The sequence below is a fragment of the Panthera leo genome, chromosome A2 (assembly GCF_018350215.1).
Source record: "Panthera leo isolate Ple1 chromosome A2, P.leo_Ple1_pat1.1, whole genome shotgun sequence".
In the NCBI taxonomy this organism is placed as follows: Eukaryota; Metazoa; Chordata; class Mammalia; order Carnivora; family Felidae; genus Panthera; species Panthera leo.
This window is the reverse complement of record NC_056680.1, coordinates 162,085,114-162,101,064: the sequence shown is the minus strand read 5'-3', so window position 1 is coordinate 162,101,064 and position 15,951 is coordinate 162,085,114. Positions and strand designations below refer to the sequence as shown.

At 49.6% G+C, this 15,951-nt stretch overlaps 1 protein-coding gene across 1 annotated transcript in view; it reads left to right on the top strand.

Annotated features, from left to right (window-relative positions):
* The window catches only part of RHEB (Ras homolog, mTORC1 binding), a 43,959-nt gene extending 29,193 nt beyond the window's left edge, over positions 1–14,766 (top strand). The window contains exons 4-8 of the mRNA XM_042927127.1: positions 6,718–6,800; positions 7,683–7,739; positions 7,855–7,902; positions 8,487–8,568; positions 14,244–14,766. Of these exons, the coding sequence (XP_042783061.1) occupies positions 6,718–6,800; positions 7,683–7,739; positions 7,855–7,902; positions 8,487–8,568; positions 14,244–14,336 (363 nt within the window). The 3' untranslated portion in view covers positions 14,337–14,766. The remainder of the gene's footprint in view (positions 1–6,717; positions 6,801–7,682; positions 7,740–7,854; positions 7,903–8,486; positions 8,569–14,243) is intronic.
* The last annotated feature ends 1,185 nt before the right edge of the window (positions 14,767–15,951 follow it).

Here is a 15,951-nt window from a genome sequence, read left to right as displayed (position 1 = left end):
ATTTGTGGCAGTTTTTCCGAATCATTAGCTTGTTGTTCTACTCTAGAATTGTGTTAAATGCACTCATAGCATCAGGAAGGTTTGTATATATCATAGGATAGTGTATTTCTGTTTTTTAAACTTGCATTTTATGTCAGAATCCTATTAGTGCTTTTCCTCCCTTTCTACATTAAGGAGAAAAAAAGTAGGGGCACCTGGGTGGCTCAGTCGGTTGAGTGTCCGATTTTGGCTCAGGTCATGATCTCGCGGTCTGTGGGTTCGAGCCCCGCGTTGGGCTCTGTGCTGACAGCTCGGAGCCTGGAGCCTGCTTCGGATTCTGTGTCTCCCTCTCTCTCTGCCCCTCCCCTGCTCACACTCTTACTCTCTCAAAAATAAATAAAAACATACAATAATTTTTTAAAAAAAACAAGAGTTAAGTCTTTTCCTGGGGAAAGGGATGAGAAAGGTATAGGGCAGAAATGAGGTGACTTATAGATGGATTACATGATCACGAGCTTAAGGAGCGTTGATTTGATTTGCTAGGCAGTAAGTAATTGCCAAAGATTAAACAACCCAAAAAAAAAAAAAAAAAAGGTCTTCACGGGTTAATGTAGCAGGGATTTGGCGGAGGATGGCCAGGGGAATTGACTAGAAGCAGCGGGTGAAAAGAAGTTCAGAGAACTTGAAGAGTACAAAGAACCTCCTAACCCTGGCGGCTGAACTTCACCCATTCCCATGGCACCTGGTCCAGCTTTTACTAGAAGCCATTCTGTTGGGCCAGATCTATTACAGTTGCTGGAGTGGGAGCTTCAAGAGGCTGGGATGTCGTCCGAGTCCTGCCGTGTTTCTTACAATCGACAGAGGATCAGACTAGCAGGAAAGTGCGTGTGGCGTAACCTGATCTGCCATGTTAAATGGAGGCTTTTTTTCTGGAACCTGGGAAGATTGAGATAGACTTAGAATGATGTGACCCGTCATGTGAGTTTGGAATGAACCCCCTCCCCACCCTTAAGTTCCGAAATGAACATGGAAGCAAAGTGTAGCCCCCTAGTGAAGCAAGAAAATAGCTATATTGAGTGGTTTGAGCACCAAAGGAACCCTGGAGTTTCAATTCTGGAAGCTTCAAGGAAAATAAATCAAATGTGCACGTCCCAGGGGTATGCCACGTGACTCCCTCATTCGCCCCGCAGGCCACTGGGTAATCGGTATAATGGGCTTTCGTCCTCAGATCTCATGATGGCTGTCTTAGAGCAGAGCCGTCCTGGACTTTGACTCTGCAGGGTACCTGTCCAGTGACCGAAGGGGAGTTTGGTGCGTAAAGCAGAAGAGGAACAGTCTCCATAGGGGAGTCGTGACCTAGAGGACAAAACTTCTCTTAGAAGTCACTGTAGAAGAGCCTCTGGGGTCCGACGTTGCGTTCGATTCTTGAAGTTTGTGTCTTTCGTGGTTAAGGTGACTGGTATAATTTATTGCCTAAAACAACTAAGAGTGAAGGGAGCCCTGGTAACAATTATGCTAGAACAGCAGGTGTTAACGGATAGGGTCCTGGGTGAAGAAATAACAGGCACTTCGTTCATAGTGGGCCTCTGACTTTACCAAGATCCTGCTTTGCTTTTTATGTCTTCGTTTAGAATTTTTGTTAAAGCTGCTGGAAAATGGGGGTGAGGATGTAAATCAGTAAATCGCTTTCGTGTAATGTTACTATAGAAATTCATTTTATAATAGGCCAGAAGGAGAAACCAGTGTCTCATAGTTTGGAACGTGGGCTCTGCAGTCGTGCTGCCTGGATTTGATTCCTGAACCCTGGCTTTTTTTTTTTTTTTTTTTTTTTTTTGGCTAGCCTGGTGACCTTGAGAAAGTTAATGAACCTTTCTTGGTCTCAGATTCTTCATCTGTAAACAGATGATTCTGTAGTGCCCGCCTTCACAGGATTGTTGCATGGTTTAGAGGAGATTGATGAGCTTCCAGAAGCTTGGGTCCTGACTTGTAGATCTTTGATGCTCTTAAGACCAGAGCGATGCCCAGCATGGCAACTCCATTGATGTTAACATGACCCTGAATGGGAGGAGTGCAGGTGTCGCTTATCCTTGGAATAGCGCTGTCCTTGAAAACATCTCTCTGGAGAAAATTTCTTTATGTTGACTCCTTATCAGAATAGAAGATGTGTCCCTCTGGGATTCTGTTTGGCACTGAGCGTCACATGCCTGTAACTGTTTTAATGATAGAGTACTAAAGAATCACCCCGAAAGGATCAGAGATCTTGGGGAGCGGGTGGATGGTGGGAGGGGCGGCGAGAGCAAGGTCCGCGACCAGCTCTGCCTGTCTCGCTCCTTTGGGCCTGTTACTGCCAGATCAGAATAGAGAATTTTTGCACAGACGGATCCAAATTCAGCTGCCTCGAATAATTTGTGCTCGTTGCAGCTAGTAGTTCTTCAAGGCTACGTTCAGTTGGGAGACTCTGAAATAAAAGGTTGTGTTCGTATTTATGATGCGTGATGCTAACGACACGCACATGTGCTTTGCTGCGGTTCTGTAACCGCGAACACCTTGTTCTGTGGCAGCTGGACAACACAACACGTTTACAGCTGTTCTTAAATTGGATTCCTAGGGGCTGGGGCTGGGGCTGGAGCTGGAGCGAAGAGTGCCCCATGGCAGGGGAAGGTGATGAGAGGGCAGATTCTTCAAACAGAATCTATAGCGTGTTCGCGGTTGTCACGTTTTAAGAGGAACACTGTCGCAGCAAGTACTATCTACTTGGTAGTTTATGTCGTAGCAGGTTTTGTTGTCAGCAAGGGGAGGGGGTGAACATGGTTCAATACAAGTGGATGGTTTTTAGTTTGCATGAAATACTTTGTTCGGGCCTAATTGAAGTAGACTCAATGACAGGTTAATCAGTGGTGGTCATTTTTTTTTTTTAATTTTCATTTTTTAACATTTATTCATTTTTGAGAGACAGAGCATGCGTGGGGGAGGGGCACAGAGAGAGAGAGAGAGAGAGACCCAGAATCGGAAGCAGGCTCCAGGCTCTGAGCTGTCCACACCGAGCCCAATGCGGGTCTCGAATCCACAGACCGCGAGATCGTGACCTGAGCTGAAGTCGGACGCTTAACTGACCGAGCCACCCAGGCGCCCCAGTGACAGTCATATTTATAGTGTCAAATCCCCCTTTTTAAAAAAACAAGTATTACGTACTTAAGTCCGGTTTTTAAAAAACAGTAATAAATGCCCGTGTTACAGAACTGGAATAACCCCAAAAGGTAAATAGTAACACTTGGGTCTTTCGGGCTCTGGCTGCCTTAGCTCCAGCCCTCCACGAACAGCCCCGTGACCAGTTTCTAGTAGATGCTTTGCAGATACTCTGTACTGGAACGTACAATTGTAGTTTTATTTTTTCTCTTTTACACAGAGAGTAGCCTATCCCTGCGTCTCCCGTCTTGGAGGTGATTCCACCTGGGTCCCTGTGGCCCTTTTTCCCTCCACTTGCTGCATAGCGTGTTGTTGTTTGGACGCAGCGTACTTTGTTGACCAACAAGTGGGTCATTTCCAGTCTTGGTGCCACCAGCAGCGCTGCGATCCGTATCTTGTGTCATTTTAGACCGTGTGTGTGTGAGGACATGTCGTGGCTGTGGGGTCGCTGGGCCATAGGGTGGCCGCTTACCTTCTCACCAGCAAGGAGCCAGTGCCTGTTCCCCAACACATCCATCAGTGCAATGCATTTTCACGTCTTTGGTTACTCGCCAGTCCGCTAGGTGAAAAATAGTACCCCAGTATCATTTTAGTGAGTATTTTTCTCACGAAGGAGTGTGATCACGTTCTCCTGTTTGAGGGCAAGTGTGTTTCCTTTTCTGGGAATTATCCTGTCCGTGTACTTTGCCCTTTTTCTGTTGGGCGGATGGTCTTTGCTGATGGGTTTGACAGACCCCTTAATAATGTGAAGCAAATGCGCATGGTAGGTGATCTGAGCCGCAAGGTTTTGTTTTCAGTTTATGATTTTTGTTGGAAAGGTTCTTAGCCATGAAGAACTTGCTCGTTCTCACATAGTTGAATTTATCATTCTCTTTTCAACTGATTTTATTCTTAAAGAATTCTCCCGTCTACCCTGCACGCAGTTTCCATTTTTAATCTTGCAGTCTTTAATTCCTCTGGAATGTGTTTTTGCCCAAGGGTGAGTTAGAGATGCGACTCAGCCGTTTACCTCCAGAAGCTTCTGATCTCGTTCCCTGCACAGTTTTGTTGAAGGTTACTTTTTCCCTCACTGAGCTGAAGGGCCGGTATGAGCGCATATCCAATCCCCCTGACCGTCTGGGTCTTTGTAGATTTCTGTCTGCTTCGCTCCTGAACTAGTGCTGTACTTATTTTAAGTTTAAAATAAGTAGCTTTGTGCTTTTCACCCACCTGCTTCTACAATTGCTATTTCTCGGAAAAGACACTTTTTATCGGGCTCATGTTACATTCATGTGTTAATTCAGGATCAGCCAGTGGAGACCGTGGAGACCTGCGCGTGAACGCTGAGGACCTCGGCGCACTGTTGCAGTTTTTGAAGTGTTTTATCTCTTGGGAGGATTTTCAGATCTTTTTCAGTTGGAACGTACAGTTTCGTTCTCTTAAGTTTATTCCTAGAAATTTTGTCCTTTTTGGTTTCTGTTACAGCCGGAGGTCCTTTCCTTCCAATATACTTTTTAATGAGTTGTTCCTTGCACCATGCCTCTGAAATGTGATTACTCTTTTCTTATTTTAAGCTTTTTTTTTGTTGTTGTTTGTTTATTTTTGAGAGAGGCAGAGAGAGACCGAGTGCGAGCGGGGGAGGGGCAGAGAGAGAGAGAGAGAGAGAGAGAGAGAGAGAGAGACATTGAACACAAAGCAGGCCCCAGGTTCTGAGCCATCAGCACAGAGCCCGATGCGGGGCTTGCACTCACGAACCGTGAGACCACAGCCTTAGCCAAAGTCGGACGCTTAACCAACTGAACCACCCAGGCACCCCATGTGATTATGATTACTCTTTTATTTCCACATCTTCTCTTCAGGGAAAAGGTGATTTGAACTTTGGATCTACTGTAGCTCAACTGGTGACTAAAATCATTTGGAATGTTGTTTTTAATCTGGGTGAAAAGATCTATCATTCCATCGACAAAAATGTTCTCAAAATTTAACACTAAAATAAACTTGACTGGTGTGCCTGGGTGGTTCAGTCTGTTAAACGCCCGACCCTTGATTTTGGCGCAGGGCGTGATCTCCCGGTTCGTGGGTTCAAGCCCTGCATCGGGCTCTGTGCTGACAGCTTGGAGCCTGGAGACTGCTTCGGATTCTGTGTCTGTCTCTCTTTCTCTCTGCTCCTCTCCCATCCATGCTCTGTCTGTCTCTCAAAAATAAATGTTAAAAAAAAACTGGAGGGGGTGGGGCACCTGGGTGGCTCAGTGGGTTAAGCGTCTGGCTTCGACTCAGGTCATGATCTCACAGTTTGAGTTCGAGCCCCTCGTCGGGCTCTGTGCTGACAGCTCAGAGCCTGGAGCCCCCTTTGGATTCTGTGTCTCCCTCTCACGCTGCCCCTCCCCCGCTGGTGCTCTCTCAAAAATAAACATTAAAAAAACTTTTTTTCTAAAATGAACTCGACTTAGTGAAACTAATCTGAAAGTAATAATGAAACAGACGTTTTATTTTGTGTATGTAGTGAGTGCTGTGATGTAGAAATGCTGTCTTCTAATTAAAGATTACTATTTATGATACCAAGAACTGATAGTAAAACTTACTCTTTGTTGTTGTTTTTTTTAAAGACACTTTACTGTGGCGAATAGTAATAATTGCGGGCCATCGTGAACATTAGTTATAATCATCCCGTGGACCTGCAAAGTTAACAGAGACCGTTCTTTGATAAAACGGTGGTTTGACACGATGTTCTAGATGTTCTATATAACAGCGCTTGCCCGGGATACGCAGCACGTTGACAATTACATTTCACCAGAGAACAAAATGTTTTGTACGAGACAGTGGCGGGCACTAAGGAAAATTGCACTGACATTAGACCTTTAGAATGCTTTTATATTTGAGTCTCCTAAAGCCGCTTTATGAAAGTAGCTGCTGATACATTGTCACATAACGTGTGCCTTTGTTGTTCATTCCTAAACTTGCTCGGTAAGTAACTCCTGTGATCCTCGGAAGTCCGGGTACCCCACGTGTAGCATTTGGATTCTCTTCCTCTCTTCTTCCCCTCTCAAGTGCAGGTAGCAGCCCATTAATGGCCCATAGACTGGCATTCAGGCCCTTGTGATTCAAGTGCAGGGAACAGGTTTAGTGATGACCTAACACTTTTAAATATGAAAACACAAATTTGTGGAATAAACCAGAAGCACTCGTGAGTTTCCCATGAGATCTAAGATTCTGGACTTTTTGTCCATAAAGGAAACGTTAGCGCCTTTCACTGCACGTAAGATTGCGGGACCTGTTGCCCTGCCATTTCCTTCATCCTCCCCACCAGGACTTGCAGAAGTGATTAGCCTTCTCCCCAGAAGCCTTAGAATGGCCAGGATCGTTTCTGAATATTAGCTTAAAACAATGAGCCGCCCCAAACCAGTCTTAAATAAGTCTTCAGTGTGTGGGGCTATGTGTCTAGAATAATGTTTTAATCTACTTCTTCGTTGACTTTGATTTCTTTGACCAGGTAATATGGGAAAAACTGGGTAAAGATTGCTTGTTATGCTTTGTGAAGACTTTACTCAGATGGAATTATTTTCTCTCCCACAGGATGAATACTCCATCTTTCCTCAGACATACTCCATAGATATTAATGGTTATATTCTTGTGTATTCTGTTACATCAATCAAAAGGTACGATTCCCCCCCTGCTGCTTGCTTCGAGTTTATTTGCTCTGCATAGATAGCATTCAGCCATCTAAAGGATTATGATGGGACTGGTTGTAGTAACGATCAGCCTTACCGGGCTGAATGCGTTTCAGTGATTGGCTTGTGGAGCAAACAGGTTGTTAAGGGGGAAAAGTATCCCGATGAACGTTCTCTTGCACTGCTAGAATGAAAACTGTATTCCTCACCTCCAGCTGCCTAGGTGATCTGAGCTTTTCCGCTAATGGAAATGACAACCACATAAATTGGTTTACTGTCTGTGCATTTCCACCACGTTAACGTGGAACGCGGGCTGACCGCGAGGGCCCTGTAGCTACAGAACATCCTACGGATGTTTATTCAGAGATTAAAATACGCGTTTATGTGATTTGTCGGACAACTGGTAGAGTTTCCCATCTAATAATCTCACGTACGTCATCTTGAATATTCTCAGTAAGGGTTATTACTCAGTGTCACACGCTCACGTGAAAGAAGTTTATAGGAAAAAACTATGAGATTCCTTGTGTTCACTTTATTTTATATTACAGCGGTGAGTCGGTGACATTCCATGTTTTTCCCACTAGAAACATTATATAAGAAACATGGAGGGGCGCCTGGGTGGCTCAGTCGGTTAAGCGTCCGACTTCGGCTCAGGTCATGATCTCGCGGTTCGTGGGTTCCAGCCCCGCGTCAGGCTCTGTGCTGACGGCTCAGAGCCTGGAGCCTGCTTCCCATTCTGTGTCTCCCTCTCTCTCTGCCCCTCCCCTGCTGGTGCTCTGTCTCTTTCTGTCTCTCAGAAATAAACATTTAAAAAACCATGTAAAAACACCAACTAAGATGGAGGTCTGATTTCATGCTTTTGTTTTACAGTTTTGAAGTGATTAAAGTTATTCACGGCAAATTGTTGGATATGGTGGGGAAAGTGCAGTAAGTAGTAATAGTTTCGTTCTCTTTTGTTAGATGCCCTCATGACAGTAGTGTCTTGTGAACAGGCGGGTCTGGCCCTGGGTTACTGTGGCTTTTTTTTTCCTTCCCTTACTAGAATACCTATTATGCTGGTCGGGAATAAGAAAGATCTACACATGGAAAGGTGCGTACCTTCCGGATGGCGAACTGCTTTCTAAAATGAAGCCTACGCTGATCTCACCGCGGAAGTGCCTTTTGTAATTCTCGTTCCCACGTCGAGAATATTCTCAGCTGTAGCATCTTCTGTGTTCAGAAACGTGGCAGCGATTGTACCTAAGCAGAAGCAGAGCCACAGCGTAAATCTCCCCCCTCCTGCTTTGACGCAGGTGGCATTAGATCGGTGGTCAGGGACAAGGGCCCCACTCCTGTGGGGCCTCGTCTGGAGAGGGGACTGGCTGGCCAGAGGCCTGCACCCCGTGCCTTTGGGAATCGCCCCGTCCTCGGGTGCTCGCAGTCGTGTCCTCTGATCTTGGAGGGCTCGCAGGAGCACAGGTAACCCAGGAAGGCCATGTCTGTCCCGTTCCCCGACCCAGGCGTAATTAAAATGCTGCTGTATGTTACACGCTGGGTAGGAATATTGGGCAGAGAGCGGTCTTCCGCTTTGCACGGGAAACGGTCGCTAAAAGTAGAGCCTGGTTCATAAATAATTATAGATGTTTTATAAAGAAAGAGCCAAGTACTTTAATTAGAATCTTCTTTTTCCTTTAGGGTGATCAGTTATGAAGAAGGGAAAGCATTAGCAGAGTCTTGGAACGCAGCTTTTTTGGAATCTTCTGCTAAAGAAAATCAGGTACGTGTTTCGTAGACGGCCTCTGACGCTGCATCCGTCGGCCCCGGGCTGTGTCCCCTCGGTCGGCCTGTGGCCCCGCCAGCTGTGCCGCTCCTGCTTCCCCTGTGTCCTTCCCTTCCACCCTCTCCAGCGCCCGTCTTCGGGTGGCTGGCAGTATTCCGCTTAGGACGGGACCTAGAATATTTGTAGGATAAACAGGAGTTGATAGCACGAATTTGTAGACGTTTATGATTATTTTTGTTCTGTATTCAGGGCTGGTCCAGAAATAAGTCCAGACGTAGAAAAGAAGCAGTGATGGTCTTACGTCATTCTGGCAATAATTTTGTGCCCGCACCTACGTCCTTTTTCTGTCGGATGAAATGGGGCTAGACGCATATGTATTGTTTCTAACGTAGAAATTGCAGAGAACCGTTTTACAGGCATCTGTTCCCAATATCAGCCCTGCAGATGTTCCTTTTTTTTTTTTTTTTTTTTTTTTTTTTGTAAGTTTATTGATTTTGAGAGAGAGCGCGTGCGAGCAGGGAAGGGGCGGGGGGAGAGAGGGAGAGAAAGAGAATCCCAAGCAAGCTCCACACTGGCAGTGCAGAGCCCAGTGCGGGGCTTGAACTCACGAACCACGAGGTCATGACTGGAGCCGAAATCAAGAGTTGGATGCCTGACCAGCTGAGCCGCCCAGGCGCACCCCCCCCCCCCTTTTTTTTAATGTTTATTTATTGCGCTCGCTCCTTGAACACAGTGGGCACTTTGAGAATGGCACCCTTCACTCGTGTTCCCCTCTGACCTGTCTTTTCTCTCGTTAACCGCTTACATTCGGACGACGTTCTGTAGCTTTTGCCATTTTCCAGTTCTGAAAGTATTTTCAACATGTTCTCTGGTTTGATCCTCGAATAAGAGTAGTCAGTGTCCATTTCTGTGAGGAAACAGCAGGTCGGGAAGGGTGGCAGCAGACGGTGGGCCTGGCGCCCGTTCTCCCACCCCTGCCGCTTTTCCCCGGCTCAAGGTTCTGTTCCCTTCTCCCCCATAGTTCATTCTGGAATCCAAGGCCGTGTCATTTACCACTGTGCGCTCCCTAATGCCCAGCACAGCGGATGCCTTCGGCGTGCCTGTATGGTAGGGGCTCAGTCAGCCAGGTGCCCCGGGCTCGTCAGATCCCTTGGTCCCTGGGTTCGGATGATGGGGGATATTAAATCTGTGTAATTGGTTCCCAAGTGCCAGCTAACAAGGGATTTATGGGACTCTGCTCAGCTCCTGATTGCACATAGAACTCATACCAGGGGCTGAGATCGTAAGAGATGCCTTCATTTTCTAATGGAACTAAATCAAACATTTATTAGGTGTCTGGCCTGTCCTTAAGATCATTTAGTTGCACTACCTCATTCTGGAAGGGAGTTTAAGGTCCAAAGATGTAAATGAGTTTTCTTAGATCACTCTTAGATCTATTCATATATGATGTAAGAGCTCAGAGAGTTTAAACCTACCCCACGTTTGGTCCTCTCTGTCTATACCATGCTTTCCGGTGGACAGGAGGAGAAGGACTCTGGCGTGAGCAAAGCATAATAGAGATTACAGTGTTCTTGGGGGGGCGGGGGGAGGGGGGCGGGGGGACACGGGGGGGGTGTGCTTTGCCGGTTCCGTCGGTTAAGCGTCGGACTTCAGCTCAGGCCATGGTCTCAGTTTGTGAGTTCAAGCCCTGTGTCGGGCCCTGTGCTGACAGCTCAGAGCCCGCTTTGGATCCTCTGTCCCTCTCTCTCTCGCTGCCCCTCCCTTCTCATGTGCGCAGTATCTCTCTCTCTCTCTCTCTCTCTCTCTCTCTAAAATAAACATTAAGAGAAAGTTAAAGCATTCTTGGGGAGGAATAGCCACTGTGGATTACAGAGTCCGTCAATCTCGATTGGAACGTAAAAGACATCTTTGGTGCATTGGAGAGATTTTACTATGTTCTGGATATATTAGGGAAATACCTTCATTTCCTTGGATGCAGTGACAGTACTGGAATGATGAAGAGACTGTCCACATTCTTAGGAAATGCAAACCAAAGTATTTAGGGCCCAAGTTTCCTAACGTCTGCAGCTTACTTTCAAATGGGGCAGTTGGGTGACAGAGCGAGCAAGGACGTTAACGTTTGTTGACTCTAGATGGGGGGCTGGCTGATTGTTAACACGGTTGTTTCCATTTTTCTGTGTGCTTGAAAATCTGCATAGTCACAGTTTGAAGGTGGTCAGAAGGTAAGAACGTCCACTTACAAGATCAGTAAGTCCCAGGGTGTAGTATATGGCATGACTACAGTTAACAGTACTGTGGTGTTTTTGTTTGTATTCGAAAGTTGCTGATGGGCGCCTGGGTGACTCGGTCCTTTAAGTGTCCGACTTCAGCTCAGGTCATGATCTCACAGCTCGTGGGTTCGGGCCCCGCGTCGGGCTCCGGGACGACGGCTCGGAGCCCAGAGCCTGCTGCGGATTCTGTGTCTCCCTCTCTCTCTGCCCCTTCCCTGCTCACGCTCTCCCTCAAAAATAAACGTCAAAAAAAAAAAAAATTACAGAAAGAAAGAAGTTGCCGAGAGAGTAGCTGGCAAAAGTTCTCACAAGAACAACGGTTGTAACCTTGTGGCGGTGGCCGTCGACTTACTGGGGTGATCGTTTCTCAGTGCCCACGACTGTCAGATCGTTACGTTGTGCTCCTTAAACTAACACCGCGTCACGTGTCAGTTACACCTCATGTAAAAAACGTTCGTCAAGCGGGGGAGGGCAGCCGAATGGCCCCAGCCACCTTGGTTCTGTTCGCTGACTTCACTCTTCCTCTCGGGTGAAAATCGGAGGGTCCTTGAGCACTTGTCCCATCGGACACGATAATTAAACTGGCATCGGCAGCAGTGTCGTTCAACTGTTCGCGTAACCCCCGCGCGGAGCGTGCACCGCGTTCCGCGTGTGTCCTTCCTGCCGGCCCCCTCGAGCACGTCCGTCCCGAGCGGGCCCTGCGCTCCAGTGTGACGAAGAGGCAGTGCCTAGGAAGGGCCGCTGCCTCGGGGTCACGTCTCCTCTTGAGAACAACCTCGAATGGTTTGCTTGAGGTGCGTTCTTAGGCCCTTTGGTGTCGGGGTGCAGGCCTCCTCTCTGGTTTACGCCGTACGTCCTTGGAGCTTAAGGATCGTAACGTGATTCTGGACGGGTGTGCTCTTTTGTCTTTGTGTTTCTTGTAGAGGGTAGCCTGGTGCCTTTTGAACACCAGAGAAAAGAGGAATTGTGCCGAAGGCTTAAAAAGAAAAGATTCCCACTACTGTCCTTCTCTGTGGCTTTGATACATTTAGCGAAGTTATCGCATAGTAGCCAAAAACATAAAAGAAGGCAAGGGTCCTGCATGGCAGCTTCAAACGTCTTAAGCCAGAGAAGATCAGAGATCGAGTGATCCACTCACTGTGGTCTGTTCCCTGCCGGCCCTGCTGTCCGATTAGCAGGTGCCTTCTCCGACAGGAAGCGAGTCCTTTAAGGCCAGAAGATCTTTGTACCCAAATCGGGTAAATACAGCAGTGACCCGCGGTCCTTGGGAAACCCGTGTCCTGGTCAGTTATCTTAAAGGCCTGTCTAGATGTGTCCGCTCTCTGTCACGTCTCTCATACTCCTGCCCACGCCGTCTTGCAATGTGCTAAAGAGATGAGGAGAGCCGAAGCCTGGTGAGTCTCTCGCCGCCCAAAGGGACTCTAATCCCTTACATTAGAGGTGTGAGTGATTCTAACCCAGATTCCTGCCAGGATGCTCACGGCTATTCGAATAGAACAGGGGAGAGGAGAAGTGTAGTAAAGACACACGCACACACACGTGCATACCAGTAGTCATGTGATCAGAGATCAGCCTGTGTGAACCGCTCAAAGGTTTTATTGATTTTCAAATCAATTCAATCAAGTCAATTTTATTGATTTTCAAATTTTCAAGCATAGCTTGTTTGTAACTTGTCTCACGTACCTCGTAAGCGGAGTTCAGTGGGTTTTGTTAACAAAGCCTCGATGGTAAGAGCGATGGGAGTCCGTGAGAACGCTACCCTCTCTTGCTCAACTCGGGGGTGAGTTGGCGGTCCTGGCGTGTTTGTTGTGGCGACCCACGGCTGTACTTCAGCGATGTGATGAAAGAGAGCACACTTGGGCAGAGTCAGATCACACAGATAAGCAAGAAGAATTCCGAGGTTTATCTAGAACGCCAGATTCCAGGCACACCGAATCGGGGAGAGTCTGGCACGGGTTTTTCCAGGCCTTTTTCTGTGCATTTTTGTAGGGTGAAATAAACGACGTGTTTGTACAGTCCTGGGAAAGGAGGAGAGCTTGCTGCAGCCAGCGACCTTGTTTAGAGAAGAGGGTGGGGGCGGGGCAGCTCTCGCCCAGTTAGGGCCGCCTCGTCCGCGGCAGCAGGGAAGGAGCGAGAGCAGGTGCGCCCAGGCTCGAGGGGCAGTCAGCTTGGCGGACGGGGATGCAGAGTTCTCTCCTGGATGCTGCGCGTTTTCCCGGCGAACTGTAAGACACAGCAGCCGAGCGTGAGAACGGGGAGAGGCGCTAGAAATTCCAGGAGAAAGGCAAGGCACGAACCTCCATCGGCGTGGGGCGGGGGGGGCGCACCGAGGGCCCCCTTTGGAGTCGGGGTCCCAGGGAGACAGTGACCGGGTGGGTGCTGGCTGTGGCTGCGGGCAGAGAAGGTGAAGCCGGTGGCGGTGGTGCTGGGAACAGAGTGAGGGGGACGAGTGGTTAAGGGACAGGGACGTGTCCTCGGATCAAGGAAGCTGGTCCCTGTGGGGCCGAGAATTGTGGAGGTTGGGATATTGAAGAAAAGTGAGAGGGAGAGAGAGAGAAGGAAGGTGGGCACGGTGGGTTCTTGGCCTTGGGTGTTGGAGGGGTGACCGTTGGTATCGACGAGGTCTAGGCGCTGCCCCTCGAGGCCTTTGAGAACAGGGGCATCTTGTGATCGTGGGGGGCTGGTGTCCCGCCTGAGAGGGGATTCCCGGCTTCAGATAACAGTGGCTCCTTGTGAAGGGCCCTTGCGCTGCCCGCCGGGCTGAGAGGCTACCACTGAGAAAGACCGGTCCCCCGGTCACGGGAGGCGAGGAGGTCCCAGGGGCGGAGAGCGGTGTTGGACACAGTGACACTGCCCCAGAAGGAAGGGGGGAGGTGACTCAGGGTTTGCAGGTGGCTCGAAGGTGGCTTATATGATCGCACGGCTGCCTACGAGGCGAAGCTGAGCGTTTTAAGGAAGTGGGAGGCAGAGGTCTGGAGGGTTCGCGAGGAGCAGGAAAAGCCCCCGCCCTGGTTTAGGGCCCGTGGGAGCCAGGCCGTGAAGGGGACACGCGCTGCAGGGGAGAGGGGTGTTCTGATGGGAACGGGAGCCAACGGGTGAGGGGTCCTCATACCGGACCCAGAAGCTCCAGGGGCGCCGTGGGGTCGGGGGAGACCCAGGGGCAGCCTACAGTGACCGTTGATGACGGGGACCAGAAGCGGGATGAGAGGTTAGTTCTCCGGTCAGGTGGTGTAGGGGGCTGGGCGGTTCTGGGGTCTCTCCGCAGCTGCACCCCCACCTGCAGGGGTGGGGGACGGCGGGCAGCGGCGGGCCTTCTTCAGTCCTGCCTGCGGGACTGGCACCAGTCAGGCACCAGGGCTCCACGTTAAACCTATCGCTGTCTGGCTGTGTCTTTGATTTCAGACTGCTGTTGACGTTTTTAGAAGGATAATTTTGGAGGCAGAAAAAATCGATGGGGCCGCGTCACAAGGAAAGTCTTCCTGCTCGGTGATGTGATCCCGCCGCGGAGCCCGAGGACCCCGGGAGCCGATCCTGCCTGCAGAAGCAGACTGCCCGTTATCCTTCAAGAGAAACTCCGCTGCTTTTTCCTTCTGTTAACCTGAAAGATTTCATTTGGGTCAGAGCTTTTTCTGGCCCCACCCACCCCCCTTTCAGATTATGTTAAACTCTGACTCTGTCCAAATGAGTTCACTTCCATTTTCAAATTTTAAGCAATCATATTTTCAATTTATATATTGTATTTCTTAATAATATTATGACCAAGAATTTTATCGGCATTAATTTTTCAGTGTAGTTTGTTGTTTAAAATAATGTAATCATCAAAATGATACATATTGTTACACTACTATTAACTAGGCTTCAATATATCAGTGTTTATTTCATTGTGTTAAATGTATACTTGTAAATAAAATAGCTGCAAACCTTAGTCCCTCGTGCTACCTAGCGTGGCTTCTCAGGGAGAATCCCTGGCCTCCTGGGGGTTTGTCTCCCAACCTTGGCCTTGGGGAGGCTCAGGTTGGAGTGCAGGAACTGGTGGAGGGGGTGGCCGCAGGCAGAGGTGAGTGGAGCCTGGGGGCCCGGGACCCAGGGGTTGGGGGGGGAGGGGGGGGACTGGTGGCTGGTGGGGCCCACCCGGCGGGCAGCTGGCAAGAGCTGGGGTGGCGCTCCACCGACGACGTCCGAGGGAGTTAGTCCCCAGGAGTGACCGCCCTCCCCTCCGCCCTCAGAGCGCCCCCCTTGAGCGGGGTGCACGCGGGGGTGCGCCTGGCCCAGCCTTCCCCGCACTTCCCTCGCGCTTGCCCGTGGGTTGCTTGAGGGAAAGGAGGAGTCGGGACCACTTCCTCTCTCTCCTTACGCCAGGCTGGGTGTCCACCGCAGACGGGATCCGGTTCAGACCCCACCACACCGAGTCGTTGCAGGGGTCGGAGAATACGGCCGGTTGAGTGTCGCGTGAGAGACTTCGAGAACCGCCTTCAGCTCCACCGGGAGCCGCAAGGAGGAGGAAGGAGCGTTCGGTGTGCACGGCGGCCGCCCCGTCGACTGTAGGTCCAGCCGAGGTTGAGTGGCGCAATTCCTCAAATGTTGAAACACAGTAGTGGGGTTTTTTTGACAACACGGTATCGTCGCTTGTTATTAACAGGGTTGATCCTCAGGCCTTAGGTTCTATATGGGCATTCGGTGTGGGGGACAGCGCGAGACCCGGACGCAGTGCGTCCCAAGCTTTCTGTGTACGACGGGAACCTCGAGCAGCACGTTCGTGCCGGACGCAGGTTCAGCTGTCTGTCACAGGGGGCCTGGAGGTGGCGTGGTGCTCCTCTCTGTGGCCCGGTTCACCTGGTCGCTAGGTGTTTACCGTTCTTGATTTTTCCGACGTTTTGTTTAAATGTCAGCTCGCGCACAGTGAGGCGGTTCTGAGTGTCGCGAACACCGCAGGGAAATCTGCACCTTGTCGAGCTCGCACAGGGCCAGCCAGTCCCGCCCCCCAGGGCCCTGAGCCTGTCCGCGGCCAATTGCCTTACTGGTCGGACAGAGGACAGAGCGCGGACAGAGGACAGAGAGCGTCTCGCATGTCCCTCGTGTGTCCCCGAGGCGGGGCGTCGGCTCCACCAGC